We start from the raw sequence: 19,715 nt of genomic DNA, 5'->3' as shown, positions 1-19,715 counted from the left end.
ATCCTTGCCCATTAGCATCCTGTAATCCAAGGAATGTTTTACATTAGGTGAGTTCTTTCTTCTGATGCAATTAGTGTTTAATTTATTAAATGTGTAATTTCATTTATTCATTATGGAGTTCATAGATAATATGCAAACTTTTCAAAAGATTTTGGAAAAAGTATCAAGTATTTTTTGGATAAAAGTTACTGGAGTTTTAAGAGCTGTCAGTTGTATTTTTAAAGGAGCTCATGCTACACCATTCGAGCAGACCTCTAATTCTTAGAGTTTAGACTGAGATCTGCACTTCAGAGAGATTGTCCAACACTGTCTTACTGTGGTTGTCTTACATATTTTTGATAGCAGCAAGTGTTGGCTACTGTCACGATAAGATGGAGCTTTGGTCTGATCCAACGTGATACTTCTTGGGTTGTATTTCTGTGTTGGATCTTTTTAGATTAACTCAAGGTACTGAAAAGAAGTATAGTGAAAAACTGTGCTGTGAAATGACTAACATCAGTGTCTGAGATTCACACTGTCAGCACATTTTCATAGTTCAGATTTTCTTCTCTCAGTTGGTTACTTCTCTTAATGTGCTTCCAGTGAGTAAACATACTGCTGCCTTAGGCACGTGATGGCATTGGAGTGCTGAAGCTGTTTTACCTTAATTTTGCATTCTGCAAATTCTGTGATGCAGGATGAAATGGACTCCAGTTTTTGGCCTAGACTTTGCCCCGCACCCAACACCTTTATTCCTCTTACACAGTCAGTGTTGCCAAAATTTGGTGCTCTAACCTGATTTTTATTAAGAAATACTTAATCTTGATAGTCAGCTCTATATTCAGTGGTAGCTGACAATCCTTAAGGTTACTGACAAATCACAAAGCCAGGGGAAATTGTGGATTTGTGTTTTGTTTTTTCTAATTGACTCCTTCCCAAAGTGTGTGGTGGTGCTGTATCATTTTAACCTTCCATCAGTCTGAAGCAGTCTAGGAAACTTGAGGGATCACTGGTGGAGCGGAGTAGCTGAAAGGAAATGATTCTTTAGACCAACAGAGAGGAACATGCAAATGTAACCAAACAAGTTTCCCTGTGGTACAGAGAAAAAAAAACTTGCGCTGGGATGAGTCAGCCATGCTCTATTTTTTTTTAAGTATTATATAACTCTGAATCATACAGTGAATCGCACATTAATCTATCAAGTAAAGTGCATCAATGTCAATTGATCTTTGTGTCTCTCTCTTTCCTTCTAGAGCAGTAGCACTGTTTTATAGTAATATAGGCTTGTTTTATAGTAGCAATGGGAGGGAGCATTCTTTACAGTGAAAAACTAGCAGACTTTCACTGCCGAGTTAGGCATTTGGGAGCTATGCACTGGACAAACAACTTTCTTGTGATTGTTTTTGAATGAAAGAGGATGGAGCTACTCTTTGCATAGCAGCACTGCGGAAAGGTCAGAGTGTGCCCTTGCAGAGAAGAGGAGAGCATCTGTTGCAGTGGGCTGCAGACAACAGCAGTCCGATCTCTTTATTCCTCTGCTGTGGAAGCTGGTATGGATTCAGGTTACGCCAAGTAGGGCATACACCAAATAAAGGCCTATGCCAATGTAGATTATAGTCATACCAGTTATGGGGTACAAGTCACATACTGCTTTTTTGAGATGCTGCAGTTGTCCACAACTGTGGAACGCTAGATTATATGTGCATGTGGCATAATCACATTTGGATGTAACCCAACCTTATGTGAGGAGCCATCTGTTCTTTGTGTCAAGTGCTGATCTGCTTTGAGCTTAGTATTTATTGCTTATAAATACCTTGCTTCTCAAGTTTTTCTCCTCTCTCCTAGAATTAACGACATAGCAAACCTTTGTGCGGAGCTGACGGCGTGCTGCACAGTGCTGAGCTCAGAGTGGTTAGGGGTTGTAAAAGCTCTTTGCTGTTCTTCAAATCATGTCTGGGGTTTCAATGATCTGCTCTGTAGTGTGGATGTAAGTTCAATATCTTCTAAAGTACCTGTTAAATCTATTTTCCTAGGGTACACTTAGAGGTACAGTAAGGTATCCATTCAATACCTTGTAGTGAGCAAGAATTTAGACCTCTACCTGTTTGAGCTTTCCAGGCTTTCATGAGATTCTTGGTTGATTTTGTTCTCTCCTACATCTTTGTTGTGTATGTAAAATTTTGGCAATGTTTAGAGATTTCTCTTTGTCAACAATATTTTTTTTTTACTATGTTATGGAATTATATGGAATACTAGAGATGCTCTTTGAAAGGAGCAGGCATTTGGGTATATTTACACATCCATCACCATTTTAGAGTAGTAACTGTCTCTATTTTTAAGAGCTTGTTTTGGTGTTGGTTCCTAAATTTTAGTGGTGATGGTACATTCCACTGTTCCTTACTTGTCTGCTGTAAATTACCGTAGTCCTGCTGAAGTCAGCAGAATTACAGTGACTTCTGTTATTCAGTGTCTGATCCAATATATTTATCTGTAGTTTGAACACACACCTTTAGAAATGGATTGAAGCTATGTACATTGAGGACATATTCTTGTTATGTCATGAAGCTAAGGAATGAGTATTGATGTTACCAGTTTTTATAAAATGATAACACTTTGTCAGTTTTCTATAAGACTGGTATTTATTGTGGRGTTAATTGTGGTATTTGAAATAGGTGTATATTAAAATTAAATTAAGAGCTATCAGCACTTGTCATAAAAAGATTGGAAAATGCATTAAAATGTAGAGACAGATTCTTCTGTGTGAAAAGTTTATGGTTGATTCCTTAATAATCTCAGCAACGGAGTTGTGCACTATCATGTGAACCATTCGAGTAATGTTTTTCTTTCAAGGTGAGTGACCTATCATTCCATGATTCCCTGGCCACTTTCATTGCTATACTGATTGCCCGGCAGTGCTTTTCTCTGGAAGACGTAGTTCAGCATGTTGCTCTGCCTTCTCTTCTTGCAGCTGGTAAGAAAATACCAAGAAAAAAACTTAAAATAGAAAACTTAACACTTTTTAGGAAGTTTCCATTGATTGAGTAAGCAGAGTATTCTGAAATGGCTTTTCTCTACGGAATGCCACCCGCTGTACATGGCAGCATATATTCCACTGCAGTTTGCAAAAGGAGCAATACCAGGTTAGGTCAGAGAAGCCATGCTTGATAAATGGTGTCAGAGCTGCTGACAGGGCACTGTCCCCTTCCTGTTATGCAGCCTCACCTTCTTCTAGTGACTCTTTTCTGCTCTACTCTGTATGTTCGAATTACTACCAAATTGCTCAGCTTGTGCTTTGGAACATCTCAGAAACTTGCCCTTTCCTTTTAGTTTCTGCAGCCTGCAGTGTTCGTCTGTCTTGTTTCCTTCTTGCATCGGTCTGCCTGATGTTGGCATTTTCTCTCTGACCTCATTGTCTTCGCCTCTAGCCTAGAGTACAGTAGCTGTGGTCCTCTTTGGCCACATCATGCCTTTCTTTTCACCTTCTGCCTAGATTTGTGTTTCTTATTTCTGCTTTGACTGTCAAAAGCCAGTTTATCCATGTATTCTTTTCTGTCATTAATTAAGCCTCTTGCTTACCAAAAATCATACTGTTTTTTCCTATTTTGTAATGACTCAGTACATAATTTCAGCAACAGAAATCAGCATTTACTGTATTTGCATTTAAAATGGCACTGGGAGAGAGAAGCTTTTTCTGGGCCTCCCAGCAGGTTCGGTGTGACTTGTAAGGTCCAGGGCAGATGCCTTATGTCTGTGTCCCATCTTCTGTAGCCTGTGGAGATCCAGATGCTGAACCTGGGGCGAGGATGACCTGTCGGCTCCTCCTTCACCTCTTTAGGACACCCCAAGTCTTCCTCTTTCCCCAGGGATCAGGTAGGTTGGCTGCTGCACAATCCTTTCATTTCAGAAAGTGAACCTGGATGTTTTTCAATGGCTTCAGATTTCACATGTGAAAATCTCCGTAGTGCAATTAAAAATGATAGCCTGTTTAAAATTACAGATATTTTAAGAAAATTAGAATAAATGTTCTCATAGTTCTCATTTTGTTTAGGAATTTTATTGAAACAGTCATTTGAGTCTGGGCCCTAATAATATTATTTCTGTGCCAGTACTGCTATTGGCAATGGTAGTACCTTGAGGTCCACATCTTCTGTCATGCTAAGTACTGTCAGGGGCGATGATGATTCCTGTGGTGGGTCATCTCACAGTGATTTAGAAACTAATAACACGTCCTGCAGTTTGGTAGCCTTGCCTGTAGATTGAAATTAAATGTGATTCTAAACAAGGCACAATAAAACATCTAGTCCAACAGAAGAAACATGAGGAAGTTAATTGTCAAAATATGCTAATGTAGTCCTCTTTCCTTTTTAATTTGAATATTCTGTGGTCTGACCTATGTGTGTTTGCCACAGACCAAAAGAGGAAGAAAAACTGCAAGAATCAGCACCTGCCAAATGAAAGGAAATAACCCTGGAAATAACATGTGCTTTAACTTCTAAGTATTTCAGCAAATTTGATGACAAAGCTATATCTCTGGGAAAAAGAAAATAAAAGCAATTATTATCTGCAAGTTTGAAATATAAGTTGTTTCAATTTCTTCTGTCTAAAAATAATATTAGTTTCTTTTTTGACCAGATATAAATGATCGTCTTTCACACATTCAAACAAATTAAGTCAGAGATGTGAAGAATATTCTGAGTAGCAGAAATGTTATGTGGACCCAAGCTTCCCTAAAAATAAAAATGGATTTGAATGGATAGGAAAAAATCATGTTTGTACTTTATCAAATAGTACAAATCAAACAAAATGTGAGCATGTTACAAACTTTTATTATACCTGGTTCAGTTAAGCGCATCAAAAAGGCAGTGGATTCATCCTTCCTTTCCCACTCCCTTTATTTGAGTCTTTCTCTCTTCTCCTTAAAGTTAGAAAAAGCACTCACTGAATTCTTTTACAGTCAGCTTCTGAGCTGCAGGATTAGGTTTAACCGTACAACAGGCATTTATATTAATTTATTTTGCCTCATTTGTTATGAAGACTGTTGTATGGTAGGTGAGGGAAGTCATTTCCCAAACCTGTGAAGTCAAAATTAAAACAGCCTTTGATATCCCATTGTGGTTAAATTCACTGTTTACACAGACACAGTGAAATGACAGACTTCTTTTTTGATTTAAATGATTATAGCTTTTTTTGATATTAATACATCATAACCATTTATCCCAGTTGATTTTTAATGATTTACCAATTGGTCTTCAGTTTCAGTGCGAACATTCAATTTTTCATTCAATTATTGCGATTCTATAGATATTTTAGATTAAAAGGATTTTGCACAAAGGAAATTGTATATGGTAAAGACTAACCTTTTTCTATGAAGAGTTTCTCTTCTTTCCACAGGGAAATCATTTCCTGGAATTCGTTCTTCTTGTGATCGTCACCTTTTGGCTGCTGCTCACAACAGTATTGAAGTGGGAGCTGTGTTTGCAGTCTTGAAAGCAATTTTGATGCTTGGTGAGATTATGCCGAGAGTTATGTGTAATGTGTAAAGTTTTTCCTCTAGTGCTGGGGTAGAAAGCAGTGCCAGGTCACTTCCTTGGGAAGGCTTTTGGGAAAGGCAAACCCCAGTGACAGGAGAAAATTGTGGATGCCTCCCCTGCTTCTGTAGCACAATGAGTAGCGTTTTCGCCCACAGGTCAAGAGACAGGAGTTTTCTCTGGTGAGTCAGTCCCTGCTGATGTGGCTTTAAGCAGAGGTGACTTTTCCAGTTTAATTCCTACCCCCCCCCCCCAAGTCTCAGTACCTTTCAAACTCAGGTGAGTCCTTTTCACATATATACAGGAAATATGGTCTCAGATCATTTGCTCCACCTATTTCTGTGTTTTACCACAAAACATGACTGCCTATGGTTATGGAGGTTATGAAAGAATCACTACTAAGCAGCTCTCCAAGAACAAGGAGTTTGTTATTTTTATTTTTCCATTTGTGTTGAACAAATAACTGTCTCGAATCTTTGTTTTGGCTTAAGTTCTGTTGAAGGTGTTATGAACTATGGGTGATGTGTATTTTTGGAGTTAAGTAATTGCCCAGTTAAACGAGCAAAATCTTCAAGGTGTGGGCAAACTTAGAGGTATACATCCAGTTAGAGTGCCGTTACTGTATCCTCTGTTGGCATATGTCTCAAAAACCCCATGGTCCTAAGTGATGCAGCTATATCAGAAAAGAAGTGAAGGGCGTAGCTAGCTGGGGTTGGCTGTGGGTTTGAGAGTGAGCTTAAAACACATTTATGACCATTATCTAGGTTCTTTTGCTATTCAGAGTACTGGTATTGCTGCTTACCTTCATTAATGGTGTATAACGTGAGCATTTTCTGTTCCGTCCCTGTGCAGTTATGTTGTTTGCATGGGGGCTTGTACAGGGCAAATGACGCAAAGGAAGATCTGAACATACACTTTATTTGTGCCTTCGCTGCTGCACACCTCCTCCTGTGCCCAAAATGTTATATTTGGAAGATGTGTCTTGTTGCCATCCTACATTAGTTATTTAAAATTTGTACTTCATTTGTTGAGGAAAAGCATCAGATATGTGATAGCTATTGCAAATCTACCCTGAAGAAACTTTATGATTAGAAATCTGTTTTAGAAAAAATAATCTCTACCCTCAGTGAAAGATGTTGCTGCACAGTGAACTGCTCTAGAGTATATTAACTCTCTTCATAAACTTTATCAAAATGTTCGGGGATGGTTTTAGCTTAATTCATGGCTTAATATCGATCTCTACATCCTATTTTTTTTTGCCTGCGAAGTCCTTCCCATTTGACCTTCACAGGTGCAGATTTTGGGCCTGATATGATTGCGCGTACTGGATAATGAGCTTGAATGTAGGGAGGTTATGGATGAGCTGTTTGCTGTGCCATCAGTTTATGAGGATTCAGTACGCAAGTTTGTTGGTTTGTTTCCTGGGATTTTTTTGAATGAAACTGCGCCAGGCTTTGGATTCTTCTTTGGATTTCTTGGTTCAGTGATACAGAGAGGGTTTTTTAGGTTTGCCTGGATTTGGGGGAATATAGGGATTACAATTGCTTTCACTTATCGTGATGAGTTGATGCGTTCCTTTTTTTTTTTTTTGCTATTGGCCCAATTGAAAATGTCTCTCACAATGTTGATCCTGTCTAATTAAATGCAAGAATGAACTATTTCCTATATTCATGGTGCTTTTATATTCTGTGAATTGTAGAATCCTGTGAGATGTGGGCTGTCTGCCCTGTGCCAGTGTCCTGGGCTTTTTTTTTTTTTTTTTGTCCCTCTCCCCCCTTTTTCTGTAAAGAGTTAATTCCTTGTGCTCCAGTGGGTTGCCCCAGTGAGGTTGGGGGGGAGTGCATTTGCCCCAGTGGAGATTTAGGTGAGCTCGGGGTCTGGCTGAAGGGTCAGGGCATTGTCCAGCTCAGCGGGTAAAACGTACAGTCGGGTCAGAGCCCTCTCCGTCGCCAGGAGGCAGTGTCCAGTTAGAGATTAGTCTGTCTCAATGGATCAGGTATCTAGTTTTGATAAGTTGTTAAATACAAGTTAGATCTTGTTACAAAAGGATCATATGACATTGATTTAGGAGTAACTCTAAGGTAACGCAAGCTGGGGTGAGGGTGGATGGGAATTTGGCTGGTGAAACTGGTTTTCTTAGCAGTAATTTTTTTTCCTAAAATTTGAGTTTTTTCATCCAGGGTAATACACTGCCGGGGAACACAGAAATAATAATGATGGAAGAACTGAATGCGCAGGAGGACCCGACTCAGTGCACCATGGTGTTCTGGGCACCCTGTGTAAAAGGGCAGTAAGCCATAGACGTGGCGGCAGCTGCTAAAAGACGTATTTACATTGTCACTCTCCTTGTTGCAGTAGTTTGAAATATTTTGCTGGTAGTTGCAGATTTTAGCAAGATGCCCTAGCATATGTATAACCAGAGGCAACAGCATGTGTGTGTGTGTGTGCGTGTATGTGCATTTAAATGAGCATATGATATTTCATGTGGCTGTAGCAAAGTATTTAGCCTTGTCATGCCATATTAACTGTTGATGTTGATAGTAAACTGCGATTTTACAAGGACTGGCTATCATATGTGGTGATTCAGTTAAGATCCATAAGAGCTTCTGCTGACTTTAAACATTAGGCTACGTTAGCCTGCTTCATGTGCCATGTGCTCCTGTGCGCTCCAGGGCAGCCTCACAGATTCTAAGGTATTATGTTCAGCAGTTTTGGGCTTATTTCCCTCTCCAAAGTGTGGTAGTTGCATCTTGTTCCTTGTCCAAGGTTTCAAACTCTTAGACACGTTTAGCATCAGTTTTAATGTAAGCTGTTACATGCCTGATTATTTTTTTTTTCATCTTGTCCCAAGTATTTGTCTTTGCTTCTCCATTCCCCCAGGTTTGTTTCAGGTAGGTAATGTTTCTGGAGTCATGCTGATGACTTGCAGAAAGGACGGGTTATTCAGTGTTTGCCCTCTGCCAGGACTCCCTCAGCTTGCACTGCCCTCTTCCATTCCCAGGAAAATAAATCTTGCCAAAAAGTTCACAGGAAGGTGGGCTACGGGCAACACCAGACAAAACTTGTCTCTTGATCTATGGAGTGTTAATAAATCAGAGTAAGTGAGATGACTTGGAAAAAGGACACCTAAGAAGGTTGAGTAACCCAACTCTTCCTTATCTACCAAAGCAATTTCATGCACTCACAGACTCTTTCCTGTGGAGTATGAGGTGGCTTTATTTGTGTTTGATTTGTATAAAACTTTTTCTACTTCTGAAACATCCATTAAAAAGATACTATGCAAAATGAAGCAAGTGAATAACATTTTGGACATAGTGATTTTCAGCTAACCAGTTAGTGCTGTCTTCTTGAATGTAACTGCTTTATGCCCCAACTAGTCTGTAGAAGACTTACTTCAGTGGGTAAACTACGTAGGGGCGTGAGGACTTGAATGAAAGCTCACTTTGTACTTTTGTGATTCTATTATACAGGGGATGCCGAAATTGGCAGCAGCAGCATTAACTCCTTGAAGAGTGAGGACTTCACTATGAGAGGCTTGTTAGATGAACTTAATGAGGATGAAATTTGGGGTTCCTCACACACATTGAAATCATGTGGAAAAGCTATTTCCATAGAAACCGCTAGTTTAAGCGAGTATGCTAGATATGTGCTAAGAACAATTTGCCAGCAGGTAATTTGTAAGACTATGCTTCTGCCTTGATTTAGAGAAACAATGTTATGTTATTTGAAAAATATAATCTATATTTTTGGTGGAAAATAAATGTTGAGGTATTCCAATATTTTAGTTCTCTTTGGGTTTCCTGGATTGGATCAGAGATAATTTATACATTGAGTAGTACGCTATGGGGAAAAAACTTTGCTTATGTTGATTGTTAGCATCTCCCTGGACTCTATCAGATGTGGGGTGTTTTTCCTACCTGACTCTCAAGCACTTTGAGAAGATACTAGGACCATTCCTTCAGCTGTCTGCTCAAAGTGCTTTTGCAGTAGCATTGGTTTTATTTCAAAGCTACTTTCAAAGTTTAGAAGAAATGAATTTTGGAAAACAGTTAACAGTTTTATACTTTCAGGTGGTATTGAATGACCAAAGCCATTTCTAGTCTCACATGTTGCATGAACTAGGTTACACTTTTTAAGGTTTACATATTGAAAAGCACTTTTCTGTTCAGCTTGCATTAATGGAAGATTAATATTGCATTGAAACTATCTTGTGAATCTGTCATCTTATTTCTTACAGGAGTGGGTTGGAGAGCACTGCTTAAAAGAACCTGAGAGACTGTGCACAGACAAAGATCTTATTTTGGACCCTGTTCTTTCAAACAAGCAAGCACAGAAACTACTTCAACTTATCTGTTATCCTCTTGGTATTAAAGAATGCAACGAGGGTGACAACCCTCAGAGGCAGCACATCAAACGCATACTTCAGGTAGTGCAGTGCGGGGGGGGGAGGGGGAAAATTGATGCACTAAATGTTAAACTGTCATTCAGCAGCACCACCAAGTGACATTGATTTGCAGTTCCTAGTGCAATCAAACATTAGGTACTTTTTTAAAGACTATATATGCACAGGATCCCCAATCTTTGTGGTAAACATTTTATAGTGTGACTCTCTGGTGTCTCATTATTTCTGATTCCACCATTATGAAGGACACAAGCGTGCAGCGTGCTCATCGTTGTTGATCTATCATTGTCAGTCCCTAAGAAGCCACTGAAAAGGCAACTGATTTGGGGGCTGTTTAAGTGGAATTGTCTCAGCAGGGCTTTGACAGTAGTGGGGTGAAAGACACTCCTGCAAACAGCTCCACTGAAAAGGCTCAAGTGCTTTCATGGACAGTCCTAAACTGATCATGTCTTCAAATTCAGCTACTTTAGGGCCCCTTCATTTCTCCCGCTATTTGAACGATAACTATTTGGATGGCAAGCCAGGGACAAAAGTAATTGGTAATGAAAGACTGAATAGGATTTTCAGTGTTCTTATCTGACCAAACTCAGATTTTGCAGAGAGCTATCTTTTTATTCAGAATAGTTGCACTGTTAAAGGTATTGAGTAACTGATAACTAGTTGCAGGGATCTGACAGCTCACTTGTGTTCTTGAGTAGCTGTGATATTTTGGGATGTCATTAGATTATTAAAAAGAGTAGTGATTGTGATGATCTGCTTATCAAATGAGGGGTTTGTATGTAATGTATTCAATTAAGAGATGTTTTTCCTCAGACCTGTAATGTCTTGACACATGTATTTGCAATGTTAATTCTTATCCAGAACTTGGATCAGTGGACTCTCCGGCAGTCTTGGTTGGAGCTGCAGCTAATGATCAAGCAGTGCATGAAAGAGCCTGTGAGTATTGGTTTTCAAACATTTTCATCTAAATATTTAATGCAATAAAGTATGTTAAATTTTAACCTAGTCCGTGAGCAAACATACCATGAATGTGCTAGTTTACTTATGTTTTACTGTAGGGTTCTGGGTCTGTGGCTGAAATGAACAGCTTGTTGGATAATATTGCAAAGGCGACAATAGAGGTGTTTCAGCAATCCGCTGATCTAAACAATAACTCTTCTAACTCTGGTATAGGCCTCTTCAATCCAAACTCTGTTGGAAATGCTGACACAAGTAATACAAGACAGAATGGTAAAAAGACATTCCTAAGGTATTTTCTGTAGTACCTTTTTAATTATTTTAGCCAACGTGATACTTAATTATGCATAGACTGCCTAGCCTTTTTGCACTTGAAACAGGCTTGTACAGAAATGAGCTACTTGAAGGTTACTTCTATTTGCTTTAGTAACAATAAATACAGTTGCTATTCTTGAACTTCTGGAAACCAGCAATTATGATTGCTTAGTCCACACTAGTTACTCCAGATGTGTTGTCAACTGCATTATTAAAGCAGTTCAGGCTTATAATAGCTAATACTAGTTGCAAAATTAGATGGCTATTTTGAGTGAAATAAGTTTGGTCTACTTCTAGTTCCTCCGAACGCCGAGGAGTGTGGCTAGTGGCTCCCTTGATTGCAAAACTGCCTACCTCAGTTCAAGGTAGGGTCTTGAAAGCTGCGGGAGAGGAGCTGGAGAAAGGCCAGCATTTGGGGTCATCTTCTAAGAAGGAAAGAGACAGACAGAAACAAAAAAGGTATGACCTTGGCAGATCTGTGTGCGTAGAGCTGAAAGATGATTTTTAGGGGGGGGGTGTATTGGAGGCTTTGCTTTTGCTTCACAAGACCTTGCTGATTCACTTTTTTGGAGTAGCAAATTATCAACCTCAAATGTGATTCAGGTTCAGATTTCATGTAAAGAAATTTAATTGATTTCAGAGGAAGAGATGTGAAAGCTTTGTAACCAATCTTGCAGTGGCTACTCTGCAGTGTGCTGATGGGAAATCTTAGGGATTTAAAAGGGTAGTCAGAGGGCTTGTTGCCTCTGCCCTTCCATGGGAGTAGGCCTTTTTCCTTGCTGTTCAGATGTCATACTTAATTTCTGTTGGGAATAGTGAAGATTGAAACTCACCTGTAACTTTCTAAACCAGTGAGGCTTTAATAACTTAATGATTATTGATTTTTTCCTTTAGTAAAATATTCCTCCACAATGCCTATAATTTCTTTGTACTTTCTTATAGTTATGGTAGAAATTACATCAAATACTGTATATAACAAGGTCTCTTAGCTTCAAATACTGACAATCTTTTTTCTTGTGAAGCTCTTCCAAACTTTCAGTTGTTCAAGAAAACAAATCACTTAAAGGCTTGTGGTATTTGATTGTTGTACATGTTACTGTCTAAGTTCCTTTGTTCTTACTGCATTACTACTGTGCGTTGCCTTTTTGATCTCCCTCAGCATTGTTTGTGCAGTATGCTTTCACTGAGTGGGGGACCAATACCTGGGCGTTACCAGTTTATAGTACTCTTGTAAACCTGTGTTGCATGTATTGATTTTGATTTATGGTTCTCATTAAATCTACTGACATTTTGCAGCCTCCTCCATCTAACTTATTTTCCCTTTAAATTTAATTTTTTTCTTTCCATCATAATTCTAGTATGCCGGCTACACTCTGTAATATTGGACTCCCCTAGTTCATCTAGACTGTTTCTTTAATAAGATTCTCATGTAATATGTTGACCTGTATAAGTTTTGTTTGCTATATTCAGCCTTTGATTTAAATACCCTTTGTATTATCCTTATGAACACATCTCTTTGTTGTCCGTCGTCTAATTCATTTGTAATACCTGCACTGTCCATTAGTAGATAAAAATGGAGATCTTGCTTTGCTGGTCTCCTTGCTAGATGTTTCTGAGTAGTCGGAGCATTTCAGCACTTTTCCATTATTCCCTGGCTCCGTCAGCTTTTTGCATCAGTAGAAAGGAATATGGAACCTACCTCTGGCTTCAGGTTCTTTTCTTACGTGAGAGTTTGAGTGCATAAAAAATTTTAAACAAGCTTCTTTCAAAGCATGAATAAAATGCCTGTAGAAACTGTTGAGCCCTTTCTCCATGGTGGTTCCTTTGCACAAAAGTAAAAACATTTACAAACGTGTTACAGTTGTAACAACAAACCTCCTTTCTGTGTGCTTTTGGAAGCTTTGCTGTCTTTTCATGCTAAAAAAACAAATTTTGCTACTCCTTGCATGACAAAAACAGTGACACTACGGAAGTATGAGATCTTACTATGTAACATATCTACACATGAGATTTTTATAAGAAGTAAGAAGGTTGATCTGTTTTTCTTATTTCAAACTCTGCTTTGTATAGCAAGGGTGGCAACTGCAATAATAATTGTTGTCTTGCAAATTACAAATTTTCCATGGAAATTAATGAGAAAATGAAGAGGTATTCATACCATGTTGTGTCTCAAATCTGAAAAAACACTATTTAACATGACATCGAAAATTAAGACTCTCTATTTTACTACTTTTATGGAACCTTGACATTTTGCTGATCCTTTATACTAATTTTCACCTAAATTATTAAAGTCAATTTAAATGCCAAATAAAAATAACTGTTGAAATGAATACTTGTAATAAATATGCATCTGTATGCCTGGATATGTATTTCTATTGTGTTTAATGATGCATGTAATTTTCCAGGTTAGCTAAAATTGTGAAATTGATTGCATGAACTGTTACTCAAATTCCTTTGCTGACCTTGATTTTTAACTTTTCTACTTCACATGTTGTACTTCAAAGTTTATTTCAGTGTATTTCTTTCAGTTTATTTTAATTTTACTTTTATAACTGATGCACATTAATACAAAAAATTATTCTGAAAGTTCTTACATTGGCATAGCATGTCTCCTACAACCAGCTAAAGCTGTGTCTCCATTTACCTACACTAAGCTGGTGCTAAAATTTTAGTGGAATTTAGCAGCTGTCATTCTAATCAGCACTTGTYAGTGAAACTTGGAATTCACTTCAAACCACTAACATGGATTAGAAATTTTAGCTGCCTTGTCGCCACTAGAATTATATCCCTGGTTAATCAAAGTAGTCTTAAAACAGCCCGTTCTGTTTCTGAGTCAGGCTTTCAAGTGTCCATGTAATTCTTGGTCATTCAATGCCATGAGCTAGGTAGGTTCTCAGTAATGACATGCGTAACGTGTTCATTTATATTGGTTTGTGCTCTGCGCTCTCATTGGCATGTTCTTTTAATTTGTCTTGTAAGGCTTTAATTTACTAAAACAGAAACAGCAGTAGATGCAGGCAGTGCCGCTTCCAGAAAAAAAAGTAGACAAAACAAGGAAGGGAGTGAAGACAGGAAGTATCAAAATAACTTTACTAATTGAATCTTCTGTGTTTGCCTCTCTTAAAGCATGTCTCTTTTGAGTCAGCAACCTTTCCTTTCTTTGGTACTTACTTGCCTTAAGGGACAGGATGAGCAACGGGAAGGGCTTCTAACATCACTGCAGAATCAAGTTAATCAGGTAAAACAAGCACATAATCCTGAGCACCCTTCACTGGATATTGATGTGTCATCGGTTTTATGTGTACAGGATGGTGCGAAACCAGGAAAATTATAACGTGTCATATGCCAAAAGGAACAGTCCAAGGAAGGAAGAAAGGGGAGGGCTTTTGTTTGTCTTTGAGAGCAAATAAATTGTTATTTCTGAAATTGTTACAGAGAGATATAATGAACCTGAGCCTGATTTCAGTTCTTTCCAGGAAAAACAATAATACATGTTTGTTCTGAGAGTCTTTTCAGTCTCTAGCTTGGTCATAAGAAATTTTTATAATTTTGAAACTTACCTTCTTTGGGAAAACTCTTCATCTTCTCCAGTAGGTACACATTAAGAATTTAGAATATTAAAAAAACAAACAAAAMCCCCCCTAGTCCTAAACTGATCCATTGCCCAGAAGAAATCATCCCTATAGCTCTTCTTTTGGATGACTTGTGCTCACTTGCAAGCCCTGAGGATTCTAGCCTTCCTGCTGCCGTCTGGTTCGTGCTCTAGCCTCCAGGAAAGTTAGCTCCTTCAGACTGACGCTGACTTTAAAATGAATATATACAGTGCCCAGTGTAGTGGGAATCCTTTTCCTTTTTTCTGTCTCTATTTCTGTAACTTACTGTGACAATGAAAATTGATACTTGTAGGGCCTTTATTTGTTCGTATCGCCTCTCAGCTCAGATTCAGTTTCTGGCTTTGCTTCACATCCTAGTTAAATCCATTCCTTTGTTTCTTTCCTTGGTGTTACTGCCACTTGGCCTCTCCTTTTGCTGTATGGGGTTTCCTCTAAAATTCAGCTAGTCCCAGCTCATTAAGGCTCTGAATATTACTCATCCAAAGGGTCCAACAGGATCCTGTTGGGAAGTTGCATCCAATGTAAGAGATCCATTTATTAGCCTCATGGTAAGCAGTTAGAATGTTTCAAACAATATTATAAATAAATAAATATATATATAAATAACAAAACTACGTATTATCTTTGTTGCTAGAACAGCAAGATCTGGACTCATGATTGATGGCAGAGTATCACATTTGTTCCACCTCTCTGTAAATTAAACTTTTACCCCATTTAGTTTGTTTAATCTACTCTAAACTTTGGACAGACATGAGGATAGAAAGATTGTTAATCTTTTATGATGCCTTATAGATAATGGACACAAAGATTTAAATTTTAAAGAGAGAAAATCGTTTAAAAGGACAAAACCACCTTAATCAATTGCCTTTTTTTAGATCCTTAGTAATTGGAGGGAAGAACGATACCAGGATGATGTTAAAGCTAGACAAATGATGCATGAAGCCTTACAACTTCGTCTTAATTTGGTAAGCAAAACTCACATGATTGTCTTGTTGGTATATACAAATGTAGCAGCTAGTCTCTGGGGTACATGGTTAGATGCAAGAAGCGTCGTGTCGAGGAGGAGTGAGGGCCGGCTGCTTCCTAGGGGCTGGGCGCCATGGGGTTCGCCGGGGCGGCAGGGCACCAGCTATGGGTAGTATCAGTCTATGGCTGATTTTTTCCTTTTTTTTATGCTGCCTTCTTCCTTTCAGCATGTCTAGAACATCACATATGTGTCATCTTTTTGTGGACATTGTCCACTGACAGGCTGATTTATCCTCCAAGGATATGACAAGTGAGGATTTTATGGAATTAGGCAGATAATATAGTTGAGACTTTCAGAGCTCTCGGGAAGATTTGGCTGTTTAACTCCATATGTCTGATTTCAGTTGCATCTATTTGAATACATGTATTAATCAACTTTAGTTTCCATTGAGTTCTCTGACGTCCCACATCTCATGACACTTTTGTACCAGACAGCACCACAGCTTTTCTAGCACAGTGCAGTAGTTGTGTGGAGACTTACTATGTCTAAAGCCAAAATGAGGAGGTTCCAAGATAAGAGTAACACTGCAGCATTGGTCTCCTCCCATCTCTCCGGAAGTTGCACAGCATTTACACCAAAGCAGCTGTCACCTGCCCGCTTAGTACCGTGTAGGCATGTCCTTCCTCATGGGTTGGGAAAATTCCTGGTATGGGCAATGTTTGGTTCAGGACCAAAGCAACTAGATTTTATCCCTTTGCGAACAATAAACCACATATATAGTTCAAAGAATAATCTTCTTGTATATAAGCTCAACAAGGTTTAGGAGCTAAAATTGGGTACTGAGATGTGAAACAGTCTTTGTATTTATTGAGAAAGACCCAACTCTGAATTAAGCATTAAGCATGGGGAAGAATTGTGAAGTGGAACAATTGCAAGCACAAACAATGAAGGATTTAAAGTGAGTACAAACATGACAAAATAAAAAAGATTTATTTTTGGAAGGATAGAAAGTGGGACACATCAAGCAAAATGATTTGAAGCAGATATTGGGTGCAGAGGTAATCTGCAAAGCAGGGGAGCTGACAGTATTATCATCACAGGACAGGGAGAACCTGAGATGCAGTATACCAATAAGAAAAGAGCAGTGCAGTTTTGACCTAAGTTCCCTTGGGCATCCTGTTGTGTGGTACAGAGATATTTTCCCTTTATGGGGTTGTCACTGTCAGAAGGCTTGAGCTGTGCTTTCATTACGTAGGCGAAGAGTTGTACCTTTGAAATTTGGGGTTTGGGCTCTATTCTGACCAGTGTGGAAATCAGGCTCACAACCTGAGCAARTATCTTGTGTATTTTGCTTACAAACTTTGAAGGACTAGTTTTGCTGAAGTTGTTTCTTCTCAAAATAAAGGCATATTTTACAGTATCATACTATACTAGAAATAGTGAAATAATGAAAATTTGTTCACGAGGAAAATATATCATTCAGCACTTCTAACTTTTATTCAATAATATTTTGTTCTTCAGATCTTTTTCTCTTCGCACTGGACATTATTGTCTAATTTTTGGGTGTGGAAGAAAGCAGTAACTATAAAGCTTTAATTGAACACCTTTTCAGTTCTGAGCATCTTTTCAAAGACTTCAAAGTTTGTTCCATCAAACACTAATGTGAAGATGTGAAACTGTTTGAAAGAGTAGTTTAATACCACTTTGCTTTTATGTAATTCCTTCCTACGAGAAACTTTTTGCTGGGAGCATGGGATGGGGAGGAAAAGTTATTTAAGGACAGTGCATCAAGATGGCAGTCAGCACACAGGAACACTTGGGAGTGGGTAGCAGTTTTATTTAGAAGTAATGCACACTAAAAGGGAAGCATGCATCTTGGAGATATGCGCAGAACTTTGCTGTGTGTTGTATTATTTTGCAGGTAGGTGGAATGTTTGATACAGTGCAGAGAAGTACCCAGTGGACCACAGACTGGGCACTTCTGCTCCTTCAGATAATTACTTCAGGAACTGTTGATATGCAGACCAACAAGTATGTCTGCGCTATTTAAACAAGCTAATTAATGCCTCTAGTGCCTTTAATTTTAGATGGCATGTATGTTCTTACTACTTCCCCCCCCCCCCATTATCCTATTATTGCTTGAGTGCTACTTCTGTGCTTAGTACTGGTCTCACTTGGGGAGCACCTCTATTTTTGAGAGCACTAGAGACACTATTTGTGCATTTCCTTAACAAGCATGTACCTGAGTGCTTTCCTAAATGGAGCCTATAGTTTCTGATGGCTATTTGTTAGCTGCTTGTGTTGTCTGCMACTTGGAGCTATGGCGTGTAATAAGATTTGTGTGCATGTCTGACAGTCCACCTGCATGTATGTATACACTGGGGCTTAGGCATGCAAGCTGAAACGTATGAGTATGCAGAACGCCTTGACAAATCTGGTTGGTCTAAACGGTTGTGTTTATGGCCTTTGCCACGAATATCTGTCCGCTGGATCTCTTGGCAATTCGTKGTTCCTCAAGGTAATACTTCTCTTTTTACTCTCAGTGAATTATTCACAACAGTGCTTGATATGCTGGGYGTCCTGATCAATGGGACGCTAGCCTCGGACTTATCAAACGCATCCCAAGGAGGGCCTGAGGAAAACAAAAGAGCTTACATGAATTTAGTGAAAAAATTAAAAGTAAGTGTTATGGCTGATTATATTCAGCATTTCTTTTGAATCGCATTTTGTGATCATCTTTTACTCCTGTCATTTTTAGTGTCTAGGAGGGCCTGTAGGAACAGTAGGCAGCACTAGTGATAACAAGGAGGAAGAGAAGATAATAAAAAATAGGAATGCAAGAGTGGGAAGACAGAGTTTTAATATTTTCTTCTATCTAAATTACATTTAGAGACCCTGGAAGAGAATAACCTATTCATGTTTGAGACATTAAATTTGCATTTACCTTGTATTATATATTTTATGTTCTGTTCAAGGGAGACGAAAAGATAACTTTTATTCTTAAAAAAAAAAAAAAAACACCCTTGCAACAAATACTTGAATAAATTTAGTAAAAGTACAGGGAAATGATTCATCTAGAAACTGGATGTTTTCTAATATTGAAAGCAGTGCAGTTTCTCTTCCCCCTTTTTTTTTTTCCCCTTCATTTCTTTATTTATTCTTTAGAAAGAGCTGGGAGACAAGCGTTCAGAAAGCATTGACAAGGTTCGCCAGCTGCTCCCTTTGCCAAAGCAGACATGTGACATTATTACTTGTGAGCCAATGGGATCCTTGATCGACACGAAGGGGAACAAAATTGCAGGATTCGACTCCATTGATAAGAAACAGGCAAGAGTAAATGTTTGCTTGTATCTTAGTTTTTTCATGATTTTTTGGTGTATAGGAAAGTCAGGTAAACGGGTATAGCTTGTACAGTGCATGCGTTTATATCTGGTATCATAAAAGTATTGTACTTCTGCTGTAACAAACCTTTCTAAGATTCAGTTGTATTAAAACTTCAGCAGTGGCAGTGCAGTCTCTTTTAAGCAGCTAGGTTTTCTATGAGCAAGGATACTAGAAGTGCGGAATCCTGGGCTTGCAGAATAATATCTTTAAAAATAGTTCCAGATGACTGACCTTTTTTTGGTATCAAACATATTTTTGTTCTGAATACACCTGCACAATTTTTATTTGCATGATCYGTGTGAAAATTCTGGGAGTGTGAAGCAGGAGTGGGTTTAGAGAGAGAGGCTTAGGGAGCTGTTAAACGCCAAGTGTGCATGTTAGAACTGCCCGGTGCAACTCGAGCCATATACCAGCATCACCATCCCTGCGTCACTATTGATGATAAACATCCTGTCCTTTCCATAAGGATTCACTGACATTTGCAGATATTCTCAGAACTTTAGGTATATGTATATTTAGTAGAAACAATTTTATGCCATCCATACAAATTCAGTAGTTTTGATGACCTT

The 19,715-nt window shown here is 38.6% G+C and overlaps 1 protein-coding gene across 1 annotated transcript in view; it reads left to right on the top strand.

Moving 5' to 3' along the window:
* The window catches only part of MED12L (mediator complex subunit 12 like), a 157,034-nt gene that overhangs the window by 116,429 nt on the left and 20,890 nt on the right, over nt 1-19,715 (top strand). Inside the window, exons 22-35 of the mRNA XM_026065168.1 lie at nt 1,825-1,966; nt 2,830-2,950; nt 3,748-3,849; nt 5,371-5,484; nt 8,978-9,177; nt 9,745-9,933; nt 10,771-10,845; nt 10,968-11,158; nt 11,479-11,640; nt 14,308-14,419; nt 15,671-15,760; nt 17,684-17,793; nt 18,306-18,441; nt 18,928-19,095. Coding sequence (XP_025920953.1) covers nt 1,825-1,966; nt 2,830-2,950; nt 3,748-3,849; nt 5,371-5,484; nt 8,978-9,177; nt 9,745-9,933; nt 10,771-10,845; nt 10,968-11,158; nt 11,479-11,640; nt 14,308-14,419; nt 15,671-15,760; nt 17,684-17,793; nt 18,306-18,441; nt 18,928-19,095 — 1,912 coding nt within the window. The remainder of the gene's footprint in view (nt 1-1,824; nt 1,967-2,829; nt 2,951-3,747; nt 3,850-5,370; nt 5,485-8,977; nt 9,178-9,744; nt 9,934-10,770; nt 10,846-10,967; nt 11,159-11,478; nt 11,641-14,307; nt 14,420-15,670; nt 15,761-17,683; nt 17,794-18,305; nt 18,442-18,927; nt 19,096-19,715) is intronic.

The sequence above is a fragment of the Apteryx rowi genome, unplaced genomic scaffold (assembly GCF_003343035.1).
Source record: "Apteryx rowi isolate R43461 unplaced genomic scaffold, aptRow1 scaffold_224, whole genome shotgun sequence".
Classification (NCBI taxonomy): Eukaryota; Metazoa; Chordata; class Aves; order Apterygiformes; family Apterygidae; genus Apteryx; species Apteryx rowi.
Note: the sequence above shows the minus strand (reverse complement) of the source record. Positions and strands in the feature narration are given on the sequence as shown.